We start from the raw sequence: 17,199 nt of genomic DNA on the forward strand, positions 1-17,199 counted from the left end.
CGGAGTACCCAGAGAAAACCCACGCATGCACGGAGAGAACATGCAAACTCCACACAGAGATGAACGAGGGTGGAATCGAACTCCAGTCTCCTCGCTGTGTGGCCTGCACGCTAACCACTCGCCAAACTTGTTAGCATATGTAAAGTAAATATCAAAGTGGCATCCTTTTATTTTTCACTATGTGGCCCCCACTGGGACACCTTTGGACACCCCCGAATGAAGGAATGACAATTAAAATAATTTTTGAAATCAACACAGTTTCCTTGAGTTACTCATTGTTGCACATATATAAATATATATATTTATTGAATTCAACATCTAAGTTTAGATGACAAAAGGTAATGACAAGTGGTGTTATTGTGTTAAGCTGATGAATGCAGTGATACACTGATGATCCTCTTTGATATTGTTCTGATATGTACACTAAACATGGCAATGTGATGCTTGATGATATGTCGGGGTAGCAGTCATGTACACAAGTGTTTGTGTGATCCAGGGTCTGCTCTTGGCTCAGCACTTGATCTCCAGGATAGAGGGGTTATGGTCGAGAATGGCCAATATAATCTTGTCCATGTATTTCCTCAGACGCAGGTTGATCTCCTCTTGCGTTTTCAAAGCATCCACCAGCTGAAAGACATGGAGAGTCATCGTACAACACATGAAAATACAGCAGTGCCCTGCTTTTCACTTTCCAAGACTGCCTGGGAATGGCAAAAAAAAAAGAAAAAAAAAGAGATACGCCCATGACGAGCACTACTTTCAATAACGTCACCATGATTGAGCTTGACATTTCCACTTTTTTCTAAATTTAAGAACCCAAAAATGTACCACTTCCACATGGGATGGGAGGAGAACCTTTTATTTCCCGCTAGGGACCACAATACTACATCTGAAATTTCCCCTTGTGGGCCTCATTAAAGGCATATCTTAACTTATATCACTTGTATTTTAGACAACAGCCATCATTTCTTCATTCATTCATTTCTTCAAGAAGGCAATATAGCGTGGGAGCGATAATGAAATCGTGATATAACGAGGGAAGACTGTATTCATTTAAAATTCATTAAAAATTTGATTAAATTAGCTGAGTATTAGTATTAGTTTTGAAATGGCTGCAGACAGTCTGGGTTGGATGGATAAACGCTTCTCATACAGAGATGAAAAAATAGAAACAGAAGTGTGTGTGTGTGTGTGCATATAAATAGAACAGGAAGATAAGCACAAACATGTTGCTGTAGTCATCTAAAACACAGTGGAAATATTCCATTCCAAAAAAACTGCAATGGGTGGAATAATCCTTGACAAAGTTACAAGTAAAAGCAGCAGCTGCTTTCGACAACCGCTTATGTCGACGTGGACTTAAGTGGGCTGCTGTGTGCTGACCAACCTCATCCTTGGACGCGTTGTCAATCTCTGCCGCCAGACACTGGACCTTTGAGTGGCATGAGAACAAGCTCTTGGTCTCGTATAAACTCAGACTTAGAATCTGGGCGTTCAAGTCGTCGTTTTGATTTCGGAGTTTATGGTTCTCCTGTGGAGGCACAAACATGTCCTGTCAGTCTTCTTTTTCAAACTTTCCTCTGGGGGATATTTTTTAATTTCCTTCTAGAGGTTTTGGAAACTCTCGTTACAGAGAAGATTTTCACTTCACATCAGCCCAGTTTAGCCTGGGTTCAGATTAGCATGCTTGTGGTGTTATTAATGTACTATGTCCAACTGTCTTATTCATGTCTATTTATCACAAAACATCCTTGTTAGCATCCTATTAGCTTGCTAATACATGGAAATAGGAAGGCAAAGTTGGCTCTATTGCCCGTCTATGATGTCATCAGCGGTTGGTTCTGTAGTTCTTTGCTAGATACATAACACAGTTAACGCCGCAAGTCTTACATGTTCACACATTGTCATAGTTTTACATGCATAACACAATTCTATATACATAGAAATTATGAACAAAGGGCATGAATGAACATTTAAGCTTACAGGATGCGGCGGTGAGATGAACAGGAACAGCACCTTTAGTTATTTCTTGTATTCAAGGGCGTTCCTCACATTCTTCATCCAAATTCTGCCACACTCAAGGCTTATTTAGCATCAGTGATGAAAAGCGAATCGGAAGCAGAGAAAGACGAACCCCGGGTGTAGCAGCATATCATATGCTTTCAAACCGCTTTCAAACCACTTCTATTTTAATCAGTCTGGCAATTCACACCAGTTGACAAACAAATGTCTGGCATCCATCTTGTTTTTATACAACGAAAAAGATAACCCTAAAGACCAGCTACCAGCATACGTTGTGTTTTCATGTTGGTAGCTGGTCTATGTTGGTCCTCCAGACCGTGGGTTTACTGGAGCCCGGAGAAAACCCACACACGCACGGGGAGAACTTGCAAACTCCGCACAGAGATGCCCAAGCGAAGATTCCAACCCATGTCTGGCCTATCTTGTGACTGTGAGGCCAACATGCTAACCACTCGTCCACCGTGCGGCCCCTCACGTCTACCAACCTGTTTCAATTTCTTGACATCCTGTTCCATTTCCACCTCCCGGGGCTTGCTGTTGTGTTCGTAAAGCTCCTTCCCCTTCCCAGGATTCTCTATTTCCATCTGAAAGAGCTGCAGGTAGTCCAGTTCTTTGCGTAGATCGTCAATGAGCTGCGTTGGGGGATACTGGAGATCAGATCCCATCAAGTCATTGAACACCTCTCACCTTCTCACCTCCTGCATGGACTCCTTCTCCTTATGAAACTCACGACGGTTTTGCCAAACTTTAGCCATGATCTTCCTGTACGTGTCCACCTCATCTTTGAGCCTCAGGCTGGTGTCCTCCAGCTTGTCCATCTCCTTCTGCTTCTCCTAAAACAATTTGGATTTGTTTGACACAACGAACAGGAGATGTGAATCTAGTTTGTCACCTGGTCCAGTTTCTCCGTCTGAGACTTGAGCCTGCACACGTTTGTTTTCATTTCACCGTTCTCTTCCAGTAACTGCTGGATCCTGCACATCAACACAAATATCTTCACCCGCTGGTCAGAGTATGAGAAGAAGAGTTCCGGTCACACACGTCCATGTAGTCAACCTACCTGCTACACAGGAAGTCTATCTCCGTGTTTCTTTCCCCTTCCATCTTGCAGTAAACGTCACAATGCCTCCTCGTCTCTTCCTCCAGACTCTGATCCGCCCTCGCCTCCACATCCTTCATCTGCTCCTCCAGCTCGTGTACCCTGGAAAGCAATCAATACACACATCTCATTATCTCATTTCACACCTTCCTTCAAAGTGTCAACCAATCAGAAACCAACCATCATCCCACAGTCGGTCACATGGAAAAAAATCATTTTACTATCATTAAGTTGGATTATTAAAGAAAGAAGACTCAATTCAAGTGAGAAGCAAAACAACAAATACAATTTTGGGGAAATTAGGTGGCGAAAACTTTATAGCAATAAAGTCACACTGACAAGACGAAATTTTTCACAACACAATTTAAAACAGTTGGAAGAAAAAAACTATAAAATTGTAATATTATGAGGAAAAATATTTACATTTATATTTTAAGAGCACAGAGTTGAAATATTCAAGACAAATTCTTCTTTTTAAAGTTGTCATACTATAACAAACAACCATAAACCACAAATCAACTTTTTGGGAGATTAGGTTGTGTAAAAAGTTCTGAAGTAAAAACGTTAAAGTATGAGAATAAATACTTACCGATGAACCAGTTTGGTATTCTCCTGTTTGAGTTTAGACTTGAGGTACCCATTGGCCAGACTGTCACTCTCCAGCTCCGTCACCTTCTTCTCCAGGTAACTCACCTGAAGGACACGCTGGCTTACATTTCATCCACATTTCTTCAAAAGGAGATGATGTACTAGTGAGAGTACAGTAATACCTTCTCTGTGATGTTGACATCACAGGAGTCGATGCTGTCCGCCACCAAGTCTTCCGTGCTGCTTCCCTGACTGCAGTCGAACACGCCGTGGTTGGCCTGAAACAGCTGGCTGCACCGAGGACCAGACACCACAAATCAGTATGTTTTATGTCAAGGTAGATCTTTTTAAGTAACTGATGTCATCCTTTTGACTGACACAGATGTTCTTTAGTCCCTTTCATTCGTGCAAGTTTTGCATTTATTTATTAATTTTCATTCTTTATTTTTTTGTTTAAAAATTGTATGGTTATATAATTAGTTGATAGTATTAACATTCATTTAATTATTTGTAATTCATTTTAAATATATATTTTTAAATGATTATTAACATTTCTACCCTGCCATGCTCTACACACTACACTAATCTGCATATCATAAGAAGTTATACTACTATACTATACTGAAATCTGCTTATGTTGGTGACCACTACTTTTGATGAGAAATATTTCATTGTTTTCCCATTTGTAATCATCATGATTCACAAAAAATATTATATATTTGAAGACAATATCGATAAAGGGCTGCATGGTGTAGGAGTGGTTAGCATGCAGGCCTCACAGCTAGGAGATCCGAGTTCAATTCCACCCTCGGTTCTCCCGATGCATGTGTGGGTTTTCTCCGGGTATTCCAGTTTCCTCCCCCATTCCAAAAACATGCTAGGTTAATTGGCGACTCCAAATTGTCCATAGGTATGAATGTGAGTGTGAATGGTTGTTTGTCTATATGTGCCCTGTGATTGGCTGGCCACCAGTCCAGGGTGTACCCCGCCTCTCAAGACAGCTGGGATAGGCTCCAGCACCCCTGTGACCCTCGTGAGCAGTAGGAAATGAATGAATGAATATCAATAAATACTCACCGTCCAAATGCTGTGCTGGATATCTTTCTGTTTGGGCTGAAACACAAGAAGAACTGTTTGCATCGTTTATTTAACAGTTCCCCCACCTGGGTGTGTCTGCATGACATGGCCAGAACTGGAAGAATGCCAATTTAAAGCCTAACATACGTAGCTCATTTTAGGAAAATGGAAGACAATTAGTTGGAAAGCTCACACCAAACAAGTATTATTCCGCCTGCTAAAACTCAACAACTACACAAGCAGTGTAGTGGTCTATGCCTTGGTAAGTATAGTATGCATGGACGTTACCTGTTGGCCTTGACGTTTTGGAGGTGGGCATCCAAGTCATTGAGCAGATTGACTTTCTTGCAGCACTGAGAGCAGTAGATATCCAGCAGCTCACTCGTGTACAGTTGCCGCATCTTCTGAGGTGTGTGTCCTACACTGCAGTTCCAAAAGATCCAGACAGTAAATACTAATTGCATATTGTACTTGGGACTGACTATCTACAGTACACATTGAATGTACGTGCTTGCTGAGCTTTCATGCTCTGCATCCTAACACTCTCACTTTGGTCACTTCCTGTTTTCTGACTGACATTCCTGTCCTCCTTGAATTTACACGATTCAGAGGTCCTGCATAGACACCAGGAAGACTAATAAGATCATATTTTCAGGAAATATATTGTACATATCTGATCTCCCGTTACAGTAAAACGTTCCCATAGTGTGTTATACATTATGTAGAACCTATAATGCACTTTTACCGTGAAATAAACTAATGGGGAAATAAGCTTCCACTGGCAGAACAGCACCCCCACCTGGCTGAAAAGGGATTTTTGGAATTACTGATGGTACCCATTGTGAAATGATTGGACAAATATGATAATTATAGTACTAACTCCCATACTTTGTTGCAGTATCTGTTCTTTTGGACTTTCTAAGTTTTTTATGATTTATTTTTTCTGGTTTCTTTGCCGCTCTGTCTGTAGATTTTGGCATTTCTGACATTGCAGTGTGTACTTTTGTATATCTTTCTAATAAAGTGTGTTGTTTGTACGAGGGTTTTTTTTTACAAACCTGGGTGGAAGGGAGGATCCCAAATCGGAGATGCTGTTAGCTTGGGTGTCATTGTCCTGTCTTGGGCTGCTTGGAGAATATTCCACATCCTCTCCTTCGCCGTAGTCTTCAAACTGCTCCTCCCTGGAGAGATGATGGAGCACCACAGGGTATCAGTAAACAAAGAAGCTACGTGAGATTGACAAGGAATATCGCTACCACAGATTCATCATAATGGAGTATGATATTTCATGTTCTTAGAAATGATGTAACTGACTGGTTTTGCCACGCTGAGTCCATGATGGCTGACGTGTGGCAGCTTTCCTTTTCAGGCTCGTCCCTTCCACTTTGCACCGTAGCATGTGCACTGCTCTCTGGGAACGACTGTGTGCAGATAGGAAAAGACAAGGTCAAAGGTTAGAAGGTCACACCTTTAACAAAATTAGCACTGTCCATAGTGCTAACAGTTAGAAATGTATTTTAGAAATGTCATGTTTGCTCATTTACTGTTTGCTTTCATTACAAATTTCCCCACTGAGGGACGAATAAAGGCATATCTTAATCTTATCTTAATCTTAAACATCTTTATTCAAATACAAGGACTTTACCTGGCAACGGGAAGGAGTGTTTGCCGGAAGGTTAGAAGTAAGACCGCAAGGACTCAAAACCATCTTCAGTATCTCCTCATAACCTACCAAGAGAAAATTAGGAGCATTTTTAGTTTGATGAGCAAGATGTTGTTCATATGAAGTAGCGGTGTGTTGTAGTACCTTTGATAGCAAATACTGCACGGCAAAAGTCTTTGAAACTGAGCTTCCCGTGAGTGTGAGGATTCAGGAAGCTGATAAATGTCCTTACCTAAAAGAGATGGAAAGAACGTCCGCTACAATCTTTTACGAAAACACTTCAATGGGGCAAAATGTGGAAAACAAGCAAACAGTCTAAGACAAGCATATTTTATCATACAAAAGTAACGCCACAAATATTTAGCTGCTGGAAAAGTATTTTTTATTGTTGCCTGTCACGTGACGTCACATCCGTTTTTTGGGGGGGGCAAACAAACTATTCTACAAATCATGTCAAATCAGAGCTTTAGCTGAATTTGAGGCTAACTGGATAGCTTGCTAATTCGCGAGCACACATAAGAGCTGAAACAATGAATAATAATAGTGTAAATATGACTATAGGGATGTTATTTCATGCCTACTGCGCTCTAATGTAAAAATAAAACGTATTTAGAAAATCATAAGCAGGATTTCTATGCTCTACTACGAAAATATTACATTAACATTGAATCTTATATCCCTCATATTCATTCGTTGTGGTCGTGTCTGGAACCAATTAACCGCTACGAACGAGGGAACCAATATATAAATACATTAATATGATTTGTATCGATAATGTGGCTGTTTGATCGACACGCCCACCTCAACAAATAACTCCACACATAAAATGGAACGGTTTCATCTTCCAGCCATTACGACTCCATTGTCGTTTTAATGCTATAGTTCATGTAAACAAACAAAAGCCCCGAATAACCTGTCACTCAATAAGGTGCTACGAAAACAAGGCGATGCATTTTAGCACCGCTATTCTGGTGAACCCATCCTGGGAACATTACGGTAACCATGAAGCGTCTCACCTCGTCTCCTTGGCCGAGCTGCTCGGCGATGTGGAGCAGATGCTTCACCTGGATGAATCCATCCGCATCCTCGTCACACGCCTCGAAAACCTCCTTTAGCTTCCTCAGCAAGACCAACAGCAGCTTTCTGTCGCGGACAGGATCGCCTTCCATCGCTTTATTATGTGGCTTTTTATTGAACTGAAAGGATAGAATCCAGCAGAAAGACACAAATATGCGGCAGGGATGGATTCTCTGCTTCCCACAGGCTACCAATGTTGAGAAAATGGCGATGATTTCTAATTAGGAAGGCTGTTGCGTCATCAGTGCCTATCATGTAATTATGGTTTATATTTATTATTATAAGAAATAACTATTTACCATTTTAAAATGAATTCATTCAGCAGTTTGACCACTAAGGTACAATAATTTGAAGGATGTGCCTTCGATGAGCAAAGTAGCAGCTGTAGCCAATCATCGTCACTAAAACTTCACAGGCTTTCTTTGGTCTTCTTTGGCCACTTCAAAGACATTCTGGAACCTTCAGCACCTCTAATGTCATTACCGTCCTTGGGACCTCCTATGTTCATTTACAATCTTTCTTTCTTGTTGAGATTCTAATGAAGCTATCATTAAAAACATGCACTATTCATGTACTTTTCACCCTTTGTAAGCCTAAATAAGTCCAACTTGTTCTATTTTGAAACTCGTGGAGGTGTATGTTGTACCATTATTACACCCTGGTAAAAATAAAAAGAACGGTTGAAATAAAACATGCATGTTGATGAACAATGCTGAGAAGTGTACTTGTGAGCGTAGCTGTGTATCAGGTAGTCGTCATGGCGACGGATGCTTGCTGTGTGACTCAAACAATTCATTCATTCATTTTCGACTGCTTATCCTCACAAGGGTTGCGGGGGTGCTGGAGCCTATCCCAACTGTCTTTGGGCGAGAGGCAGGGTACACCCTGGACTGGTGGCCAGCCAATCACAGGGCACATATAGACAAACAACCATTCACACTCACATTCATGGACAATTTGGAGTCGCCAAATAACCTAGCATGTTTTTGGAATGTGGGAGGAAACCGAAGTACCTAGAGAAAACCCACGCATGCACGGGGAGAACATGCAAACTCCACACAGAGATGGCCGAGGGTGGAATTGAACCCTGGTCTCATAGTTGTGAGGTCTGCATGCTAACCACTCAACCGCCGTGCAGCCCGACTCAAACAATAACCATCTTTATTCTCCACTCAAAAACAGACTGCAAGGTTTTATTAGAAAAATATTCTGCATTGTGTGTACAAAACATAAAAACATGATGTGCCACTTCTGGAACACATTGGGAAGTAAAACATGACACACATTTAAAAGAAAAGGTGGTCATTATATTAAAAAAAAGCGAATAGTCGGAGCCAGCATAGCATTTATCAATCTATTCAATCATTTTCTATGGCGCCATAGGTAAGCTGGAGCCTATCCCAGCTGTCTTTGGGTGAGAGGCGGGGGGACAACCTGGACTGGGCGTGTTCCTATTTAAATATGTAGTACAGGTGGTCCTTGGTTTACAGTGTTAACTTTCATGGTAATGAACATGCTCCAATAAATTTAATGAATGCCGCGTGCGCCCGCTCAGCAACGCCAGGGAAGAATAACATGGCCTGTTTGTTGGCTTTTTACACTTTGTGATATCTTCCAAGCGGCAGTGCGCCAAAGAAAAGGAAAGCCATCACTATGGAACGGCAGGAGAAAAATGATGGAACGCTAACGGATGCTAGAGGGGTCATGGATTTGGTGTGCTGTTACAAGAAGGTGAGAAGAGGACCCCTTGTGTAGTCATTTCAGTAAAACCTGATGAAAACACTCAAATGTTAAATAATAAGCCTTGGTTCCAGCAGGGAGTCCCATCGCTCTTTGACCTGTGTGCAGAAAGTAAAAAGATGCTTTACCGTCTGCAGCTTTACAGGAGGAGGACACAACTAAGCTGTTTTCACGCTTATATTGACACTTCTGGACAGTATTTATTACCCAGGAATCTCTGGACACAGCATACTCCACAATTTCTGAACCATCTGGATTCTGGTAGACCAAGTCAAATTTGCCAGGCTCTGAAGGGGCTGGAGAAGAAACATAATATTCCAAATTACACCAGCTTAAATTAAAATACTGCTTCCTTTGCTTCTCTCAGCTGAAACTACAAATGCATAACATCCATCTTCAAAACTGTTTCATGCCCTGCTCATTCTCGAACTTACTTATTTTATACTCCCTGCTGTGAGAATTCGATTACTGGTCACTAGGTGTCAGTAATGTTACACTGATGAGATAATAGCCATCACAGGAAGTACCGTACAGAACAGGAAGTACAAAAAGAGCTATATTATGTCTTATTTTCTCTTATTGTGTCTACTATATTGGGTAATAGGACTGCACTATAAGTGTGTTAGGCTTCTAATAATGTTAAAAAGCATCTGTAGAAAGCTGTATGTGTATGTGAGGAGAAAGAACTACCTTGTGCGACAGAGAGAAGTTCCAGTTCAATCTGTTTGCTCGTGGGGTCGTAGCTGACGATCTTACCCTCCTGAAACAGACAGCACATTCAACACATGACTCTGGGATGAGCTCAAATATTAAAACATAACTAATGAAATAATATCACTTCCAGTGGAACATGTGCTCACCTTATAATCCGACACCTCTGGCGTGTAATTTTCAGTCAGCTCCAGCAGCTGCGAACACAAACGTTTGGACTAAGCCATTCATATCAACAACATGATCTGCACTCATACTCATACATAAAAGGTGTCTAGGGCTTTGGTGGTGGTGTTTTTTTCATTCTTATTTCATGAAATTCTTGCATTTAGTGTTTTATATATCTGTGTTGTGTGACTTATTTATTATCATCTACCTGTACTGTGAAATTACCATATTTTCTGGACTATAAGTTGCTCTGGAGTATAAGTCGCATAAGGCCAAAAATGCATAATTAGGTATAAAAAAAACATACATAAGTCGCACTGGAGTATAAGTCGCATTTATTGCGAGTAATTTATTTTATGACCAAAACAGACATTATGTGCTCTTGGAAGGCAAGGCTGAATAGGTGTAAGATATGCTAACACAATGGTTATCCAGCTACACAAAAAAATAAACATAAACAGAAAAGGTGTCCAGTGTTTATGTATCATAAACAGTTTTTTCATTTATAAGTCGCTCTGGAGTATAAGTCGCAGGAACAACCAACCTATGACAAAAAAAGTGCTTATAGTCCAGAAAACACGGTAATGTCAAGTCATAAAATCCAATAATATAGTACAGTCGCTTTTTGAGGAGAAGATCCTTTAACATGCTCAAGGATACTGTGTGCGTGTGTATATGCAGGGACAACTGTTGAGTTTGCTGACGTTGTTTTGGTGCGGTTCAGCCTGTTTTGCTTTTGCAATGAGGAGATTGTTGATGGAACTCGTCCTATTCATCATCATCCTCCTAACAACATCCAGTTAGACGTTCCAACACTAATCTAAGTTAGAAATTATGAGGCTGTAATAAAAAAAAAAAAAACACCGGTCTTACTTTAAAGGCAATCTTCTGTCCCACTTGTGGGGGGGCAGCGAGAAGGGGCATGGTGCTGTAATCTGGTGGCGTACTTTCAGCTCCGTTCTACACACACAGGAATATGACATTGAAGGGAGTTTGCAAAGACGTCAGCACCATGACAGCACAGAGATACAGTAGCAAGATGCCGCACTGCTGTTTGTTTACTTACACACAAGCTTTGTTGCGGCGTGGGCTGCTGAAGAAGCGCCCCCACCTCTTCCACGTCACCAGAATCCTGCTGCTGTGTGACGCTGTCAGTCTGGGAGAAGGTCCAGTGTTGGTTCTTAGCACAGTTTGACAGTTTGGTTTTTGATTGATGACTGAGTGTTAACTGAGGAGTGGTTAAGTCATTATTTCTAGGCTGGAGATTGACAGTGACGTCTTCATTGGAGACATGTGTGTCTGATGAGGACGGGGAGGGAAAATATTTCTTGTTAGGCGGATTACATGAGGTTACTCTAGGGACTGCAGTACTTGTTTTGGTTTTTTTGGGGGGTTTAGTTTTGGTTCTCTGATTTTCAAGACTGCCATCACAACTAGAATCTGAAGCAGGGGGATTCTGGCATTTTGCTTGTGGTGCTGCGCCCTTCATCTTAGAGTCTCTGTGGCTTTTTACGGGGGTAAAAGATGCTGGTTCGACTGTCAGGCCATTTCCTTCTGCCTTTTGTTGTTTCTTTTTCTTTTTGGGCTTTTTGGGTCTTTCGGCGCTTGATGTCTGCTTGGAGTCCGCACTCTCCTCCAACTGCTTTTTCCTCTTTGTTTGCACGCTGGTGTCATTTTCATCACTTGGCTCATTGGGTCGCTGTCTCTTTTTGGAGTTGACACTCGGTTCACTCGTATGACCATTCACTTTGGACCAGGAGTCCACCTTCACTCTATAATGGAAACAAACGGTTTAGGAATCAATCAAGCCACGTGACCTAAAGGTAGGGTGTCCATCAAGAGACAATGAATGGGTCTATGAAAAGTCTTACCTGATGATGTCATTATCGCGAACAACATAAATGCTTTCCGTGTGTGGTAGATAGCAACTGTCGATAAAGAGGCTGATAATGCTGCGGCGACTCAATTCAAACTTATCTCGGACGATACTCTCCAGGTCGGACACCATGCGGCAAATGTTCAAGTCCAGCAGTAGCCAACACATGCGGCAGTCTGCCACTGCTGGCGGAGGATAGTCAAAGTGCAAACGTACACGAATGTGGTTGTTAAAGCTCGGAGGTACAGCGGCGGCCATGCTCACTGGTACTTGTGTTGTGATTTTACATTTAGCGCTATTGCGCACGCGCAAATTGACCACCATCTTGGAAACATTTACGGCAGGCCGTAAATGCCAAAATGCAGCATCATTTTGTACTATTGGATTATAACTGAATACAAATGTTGTGGTACAAAATAATTTAAAGAGTTATGAGTTTAATAAACAATAAAAATAAACGTCTGTCCATGGAAACACAGCCCTGGAGACTGTCAAGGAAAGCTGCCATACCTCGGCAATAACTTAGTCACAGGTAGATGGCAGCAGCGAGCAGCGCCTATTCCTCTGAAAAATACACGAAGAAGATGCAGAAAGTGTCAGCTGACTGAGTGATGTCATGTGATTTCTAAGCCGTGGACGCGAAAATGGGTCGATCTGCTGTTGGCTTTGTTTTGCTCTTTTTGATGGTCATCGCCAACAAAGGTAGTACAGTGTAATATTAACCGGAATAGTCATTATCATTATTTTTATGCGACAGGATTGGTAAAATCCACTCTGAAAGGAGACGCGAGCATGTATTAAATGCTGTTTTGTTTTACTTAATGACCTAAAGCTTGTGCATTTGTCTGTTTTTGCGTGGTAAGAAAGGTTTTAGCGTGTGTAATGTACCTATAAGTAGTGAACATCCAGTTGTGTAGTTAAAAGTTGCTTGCCCAACTTTGCTACTTCACTGTGCAATTATCTGATCAACCTCCATGTGCAATATTAAGGGCTTTAAATGCAATATACTAAGTTCTATGTGAAGTATTTCCATAATGCCTCATATTAACTCTCTAACGAGATCTCAGTGTATAGACTGGTTATATATCTCATCTCGTTTCATATTATCTACATACTATATTGTATATAACTCTGGGAAAAACTGTTGATTTTGTTAATACTTGGGTTGTTTATATTGTTTATTTTTCTAAATTGTGTATTTTGTACTGCTTAACTGACTCTGTACTTTTGCTGCTGTGCAATACAAATTTCCCCACTGAGGGACGAATAAAAGTAAAAAAAATAAATAAATAATTAAAAAGATTTCATGCTACTGTTTCATCCTACTGTTTCTAATGTAATGTCTGTCCTCACTGCAGAGTTGAGAAAGTCAAACACGGGCGTTCATACCTACAGCTTTTCACATTAAAATAGCTGGCGTTTGTTTGCAGGGTCCTCGTCTCCACTGGCTCGAAGAGAAGTGTGGGACTATGTGGACGTTCGAGATGGGGCCCACATGTTCTGGTGGCTTTACTACGCAGACAACCCGTCTTTCAAATACCAGCAACTTCCCCTCATCATGTGGCTGCAGGTGGGACACAAACATTATATGAGGCTTTGCAAGATGGCGTCAGCTTCATACTTGGTGTACTGTACAGTACGTGTGTTATCCATGGTGGCTAAACATGAACAGCATGTGTATTTACACGTAGGGCGGACCAGGAGGCTCGGGAAGTGGCTTTGGCAACTTTGGGGAGATTGGACCGCTGAATGTCGACCTACAACCCAGAAAGAGCAGCTGGGTAAGATGCTTACACTTCATAGTGGAAGATATTTTCCTCCTTCTAATCAAGTGTCTGTGTGCTGGCTTGCAGGTAAAGGCAGCCAGTGTTTTATTCGTAGACAACCCTGTGGGGACGGGCTTTAGCTACACGGAAAGGCCAGATTGTTACGCCACCGACATTGACACCGTGGCTTCGGACATGCTCATCCTCCTCAAACATTTCTTTGAGAAGGTGGATGAGTTTCAGGTAAGGCCTTAGCTATCCCTACTCTGAGATTTAATGCTGTAGTTTACGGTGTACCTCAGGGCTCCATACTGTGACTAATTAGATTTCCAGTCCCTGCTATGCCACATGATTCCCTCAGCGGCGTGCTCTGCTTACTGTATTGTTTCTTATTTCATTATTCCAAGTTAAGCGACTGCTTTTGTTTTGACAGAGCATACCGTTCTACATATTTTCCGAGTCGTACGGAGGAAAGATGGCAGCCGCCATCTCCCTTCAACTCACTAAGGTCAGTCAACATTTCCTTTTTTACGTGCAGAGGAAAGAGTAAGGTGTGGAAAAAGCGAGTAGAGTGACGTCGGTAGGAAGCAAGGCTAACTAATGGCTGTACATGTTCATGACCGAGTCATGTCTCTTCCTCTAGGCTTTGGCTCGAGGGGATGTCAAATGCAACTTTGCCGGTGTGGCGCTTGGAGACTCTTGGATATCACCAGTGGGTCAGTATCACCACCTTTACATTGTCATGGATCCTGGATGATGTGATATAAACAGATATCATACATATTTAATCTCAGCTTGGTCATAAGGGTGTATTTTTCTCATATTTTTACTTCATTTTTTAAAAAATGAGTTGATTTTTAGTGAGTTTTCTTGCAAAAGGATATTTTTGGAACATGCTGAGGCCACACGTTGGACATTCCTGACTTACATGAGTGGTCTTTCCCAGCAAAAAAGGAGCATTTTCAACCATGATTGTGCGTCTAACAAACTCTTTAAAGCTTCAACCTTGTGTTTCATCCACAGACTCCGTCATGACGTGGGGCCCATATCTTTACGCTACTGTAAGTTGCAAGAGAAATTATAAAATGAGGATATGATCATTCCCCTGAAGCGCTTTCCTTGCGCCGTATTGCTTGCAGTCTCTGCTGGACGATCACGGCCTGAAGGAAGTCATGGATGCGGCAGAGGCAGTGAAGGACGCCGTGGAGCAAAAGCAGTTCCAGAAAGCTACAGAGCTGTGGTCTGTGGCCGAGACGGTGGTGGAGCAGGTTGGCTACCGCTAAATCAGACAGTCAGGCTTTCTAGTGAGAACCTTAGTGGCTGTCACAATTGGAATATGACACACGTGTCACCTTTTTCCTTAGAACACCAACGGAGTCAACTTCTACAACATCCTCTCACAGCAGTCATATGACCACTTGGCCTCATCAGCAGGAAGGAACTTTATATGTAAGCATGCTTCCATCACGCTCTCTGTGTGTGTGTGTGTGTGTGTGTGTGTGCATGTGCACTAATGGGTGATGGATGGAAACAAACACATTGTGGATGTTGTGCTGTGACACTGCACTATGTTTTTGTACATTTTGCAGTCTTCAGCTTAGAGAGGCCACTTTTTTTTTTTAAGCGAGGTCCACAAAAATGCCTCAGTTTTGTCATATAGGTTCTTTATTTTTTTAAAACTCATTTTTCTTAATCTGTACATTTTTTTGCATAATATTTTGTAATAACTTTTTCTCCAAACATTACAACTTTATTTTATCTTTTAAAAGAATAACATTTTTTCTCTAATATTCCAACTCCATGCTACTTAAATTACATTATATTGCCTCTTAATATGAGAGTATTCTCATACAATTGCAGTTTTTGTTGTAAAAATAGAACTTCTTCCTTGTAATATTTGGACTTTTGCGTCATGGGTCCAGTTAGGGTCGAATTTTCCAACTGTTTCAACTTTACTCTTGTTCAGTTTCTTTTCGTAATGACTTTTCCCCATAATTAGACTTTATTTTTATAACAGACCATTTTTTGAAACATAAAAAAATAAAACTGTGTTTCTTACATTACTTTAAAATTGATTTTTCATTAATATTTCAACTCTATTTTACTAAGATTAAGATTTTTGATAAAATTATGACTTTTTCTTGTTTCTTTTTTTCTTAATATTTGGACTTCATTCTTGTAAAAATTATTTATTTTTCCATTTGTGTTTAAAAAAAAAAAAAGTTATTAAGTGATATTTTTAGGATCTCAACAGCCACAATCAGAACTGAAATTGTATTGAAATCTACTGACCGTCTTGCAGCCCTCCAAGCCAGGCGGCACATCCACCCCCTGCAAAGCCAAACACTCAGTGAGTTGATGAACGGAGAAATACGAGAGAAATTGGGTATTATCCCTGACAACGTCACCTGGGGAGGTACTGATCCAATCCCGTAGAAGTATAATCATATAGAGCGTCATACAGCATATGGAGCGTGACTGTGTTTGCAGGTCAGGCTGAGGAGGTGTTCAGCTACATGGCGGGAGACTTTATGAGGCCTGTGGTCAATGTGGTCGACGGGCTGCTGGCTGCCGGAGTCAACGTGTCTGTGTACAACGGACAGTTGGACCTGATAGTGGACACGCTGGGTAACCTTTTCATAGCGCCGTTATTCCCGCACCACACATGGAAGGGTGATGTGGACGGACTCTTTCAGGTCAGGAGCTGTGGGTGCAGAAGCTGCAGTGGGCGGGGCTGCCGGGTTTTAACAAGCTGAGATGGACGGCCTTGGATGACCCCGCCTCTCCAGGTGTCACTGGCGCTTTTGTGAAGTCCTTTAAGAACTTTGCCTTCTATTGGATCCTCAAAGCAGGTCACATGGTAAGCAACACTTGCTAATAATTACAGGGTGGATGATAATTAGTGGTCCGAGACGTCATAATAAATCCCATAAACTATATATATTACCAGAGACGTTGATGAAGGAAGCTTAAGAGGACACTTTTGAACACTTTTCAATCATTTTTCACATTCTTTAAGATTAACTTTGTTGCTCCATCATTTTGTGTGGCATTTGAAATGAAAGTTGTTCTTCTCGTCGGACAGATTCCATCAGATCAGGGAGCAATGGCTTTGCAGATGATGAAGATGATCACCAAGCAAGTCTGATGCATCCAATCAAGTCACCTTTTTTGTACTTTCCTTTTAAACCAAAGCAATTCCTAATAAAGATGAATGTATTTGTTTTATACACTACTGGTGTTTCTATCCTATCAACCAATAATAGTATGAAAAATAAAGGGTGAAAAGTGATATAATTATATATAATAAATGTTACGTCATTCAAAAGTCCTTTAGGACTGAAGGACACCTCTGAATTTGTTCACTCACTACCTGCGGCCTACTACCGCTATGACTGAGATAAATAAACAC

At 41.3% G+C, this 17,199-nt stretch overlaps 3 protein-coding genes across 3 annotated transcripts; 1 reads left to right on the forward strand and 2 right to left on the reverse strand.

Annotated features, from left to right (window-relative positions):
* Window positions 1-272: 272 nt before the first annotated feature.
* rab11fip4a (RAB11 family interacting protein 4 (class II) a) lies at window positions 273-7,898 on the reverse strand. The gene is made up of 15 exons (XM_058049209.1): window positions 7,466-7,898; window positions 6,594-6,681; window positions 6,432-6,514; window positions 6,101-6,207; window positions 5,845-5,967; window positions 5,075-5,209; window positions 4,787-4,822; window positions 3,892-4,000; window positions 3,711-3,814; window positions 3,083-3,223; window positions 2,915-2,996; window positions 2,718-2,855; window positions 2,508-2,654; window positions 1,388-1,531; window positions 273-627 (listed from the first exon to the last, which is right to left on the reverse strand). The coding sequence occupies exons 1-15, from the start codon at window positions 7,616-7,618 to the stop codon at window positions 511-513; spliced, it is 1,707 nt and encodes a 568-aa protein (XP_057905192.1). The 5' UTR covers window positions 7,619-7,898; the 3' UTR covers window positions 273-510.
* An 805-nt stretch (window positions 7,899-8,703) lies between these two features.
* Window positions 8,704-12,333, reverse strand: coil (coilin p80). Its single transcript, XM_058049922.1, has 7 exons — window positions 12,017-12,333; window positions 11,212-11,917; window positions 11,019-11,105; window positions 10,127-10,174; window positions 9,957-10,026; window positions 9,474-9,562; window positions 8,704-9,364 (listed from the first exon to the last, which is right to left on the reverse strand). Exons 1-7 carry the CDS (start codon window positions 12,277-12,279, stop codon window positions 9,317-9,319), a joined length of 1,311 nt encoding a protein of 436 aa, XP_057905905.1. The 5' UTR covers window positions 12,280-12,333; the 3' UTR covers window positions 8,704-9,316.
* Window positions 12,334-12,574: 241 nt separating this feature from the next.
* scpep1 (serine carboxypeptidase 1) lies at window positions 12,575-17,022 on the forward strand. The gene is made up of 13 exons (XM_058049923.1): window positions 12,575-12,723; window positions 13,452-13,591; window positions 13,713-13,802; window positions 13,875-14,030; window positions 14,221-14,295; window positions 14,431-14,503; window positions 14,811-14,848; window positions 14,927-15,055; window positions 15,152-15,236; window positions 16,090-16,203; window positions 16,278-16,415; window positions 16,484-16,647; window positions 16,873-17,022. Exons 1-13 carry the CDS (start codon window positions 12,666-12,668, stop codon window positions 16,933-16,935), a joined length of 1,323 nt encoding a protein of 440 aa, XP_057905906.1. The 5' UTR covers window positions 12,575-12,665; the 3' UTR covers window positions 16,936-17,022.
* The last annotated feature ends 177 nt before the right edge of the window (window positions 17,023-17,199 follow it).

The sequence above is a fragment of the Doryrhamphus excisus genome, chromosome 15 (genome assembly GCF_030265055.1).
Source record: "Doryrhamphus excisus isolate RoL2022-K1 chromosome 15, RoL_Dexc_1.0, whole genome shotgun sequence".
NCBI classification, from domain to species: domain Eukaryota; kingdom Metazoa; phylum Chordata; class Actinopteri; order Syngnathiformes; family Syngnathidae; genus Doryrhamphus; species Doryrhamphus excisus.

Coding starts and splice junctions, on each gene's coding strand:
- rab11fip4a (XM_058049209.1), bottom strand. CDS start 7,618: ATGGAAGGCGATCCTGTCCGCGACAGAAAGCTGCTGTTGGTCTTGCTG. Junction 6,515..6,593: donor TGCAGTATTTGCTATCAAAG/GTACTACAACAC, acceptor TTCTCTTGGTAG/GTTATGAGGAGATACTGAAG. Junction 2,856..2,914: donor AGACGGAGAAACTGGACCAG/GTGACAAACTAG, acceptor AAATTGTTTTAG/GAGAAGCAGAAGGAGATGGA.
- coil (XM_058049922.1), bottom strand. CDS start 12,279: ATGGCCGCCGCTGTACCTCCGAGCTTTAACAACCACATTCGTGTACGT. Junction 9,563..9,956: donor ACTTCTCTCTGTCGCACAAG/GTAGTTCTTTCT, acceptor TTTCTTCTCCAG/CCCCTTCAGAGCCTGGCAAA. Junction 9,365..9,473: donor CTGTGTCCAGAGATTCCTGG/GTAATAAATACT, acceptor TTCTGCACACAG/GTCAAAGAGCGATGGGACTC.
- scpep1 (XM_058049923.1), top strand. CDS start 12,666: ATGGGTCGATCTGCTGTTGGCTTTGTTTTGCTCTTTTTGATGGTCATC. Junction 14,031..14,220: donor AGAAGGTGGATGAGTTTCAG/GTAAGGCCTTAG, acceptor TTGTTTTGACAG/AGCATACCGTTCTACATATT. Junction 16,204..16,277: donor TGACAACGTCACCTGGGGAG/GTACTGATCCAA, acceptor CTGTGTTTGCAG/GTCAGGCTGAGGAGGTGTTC.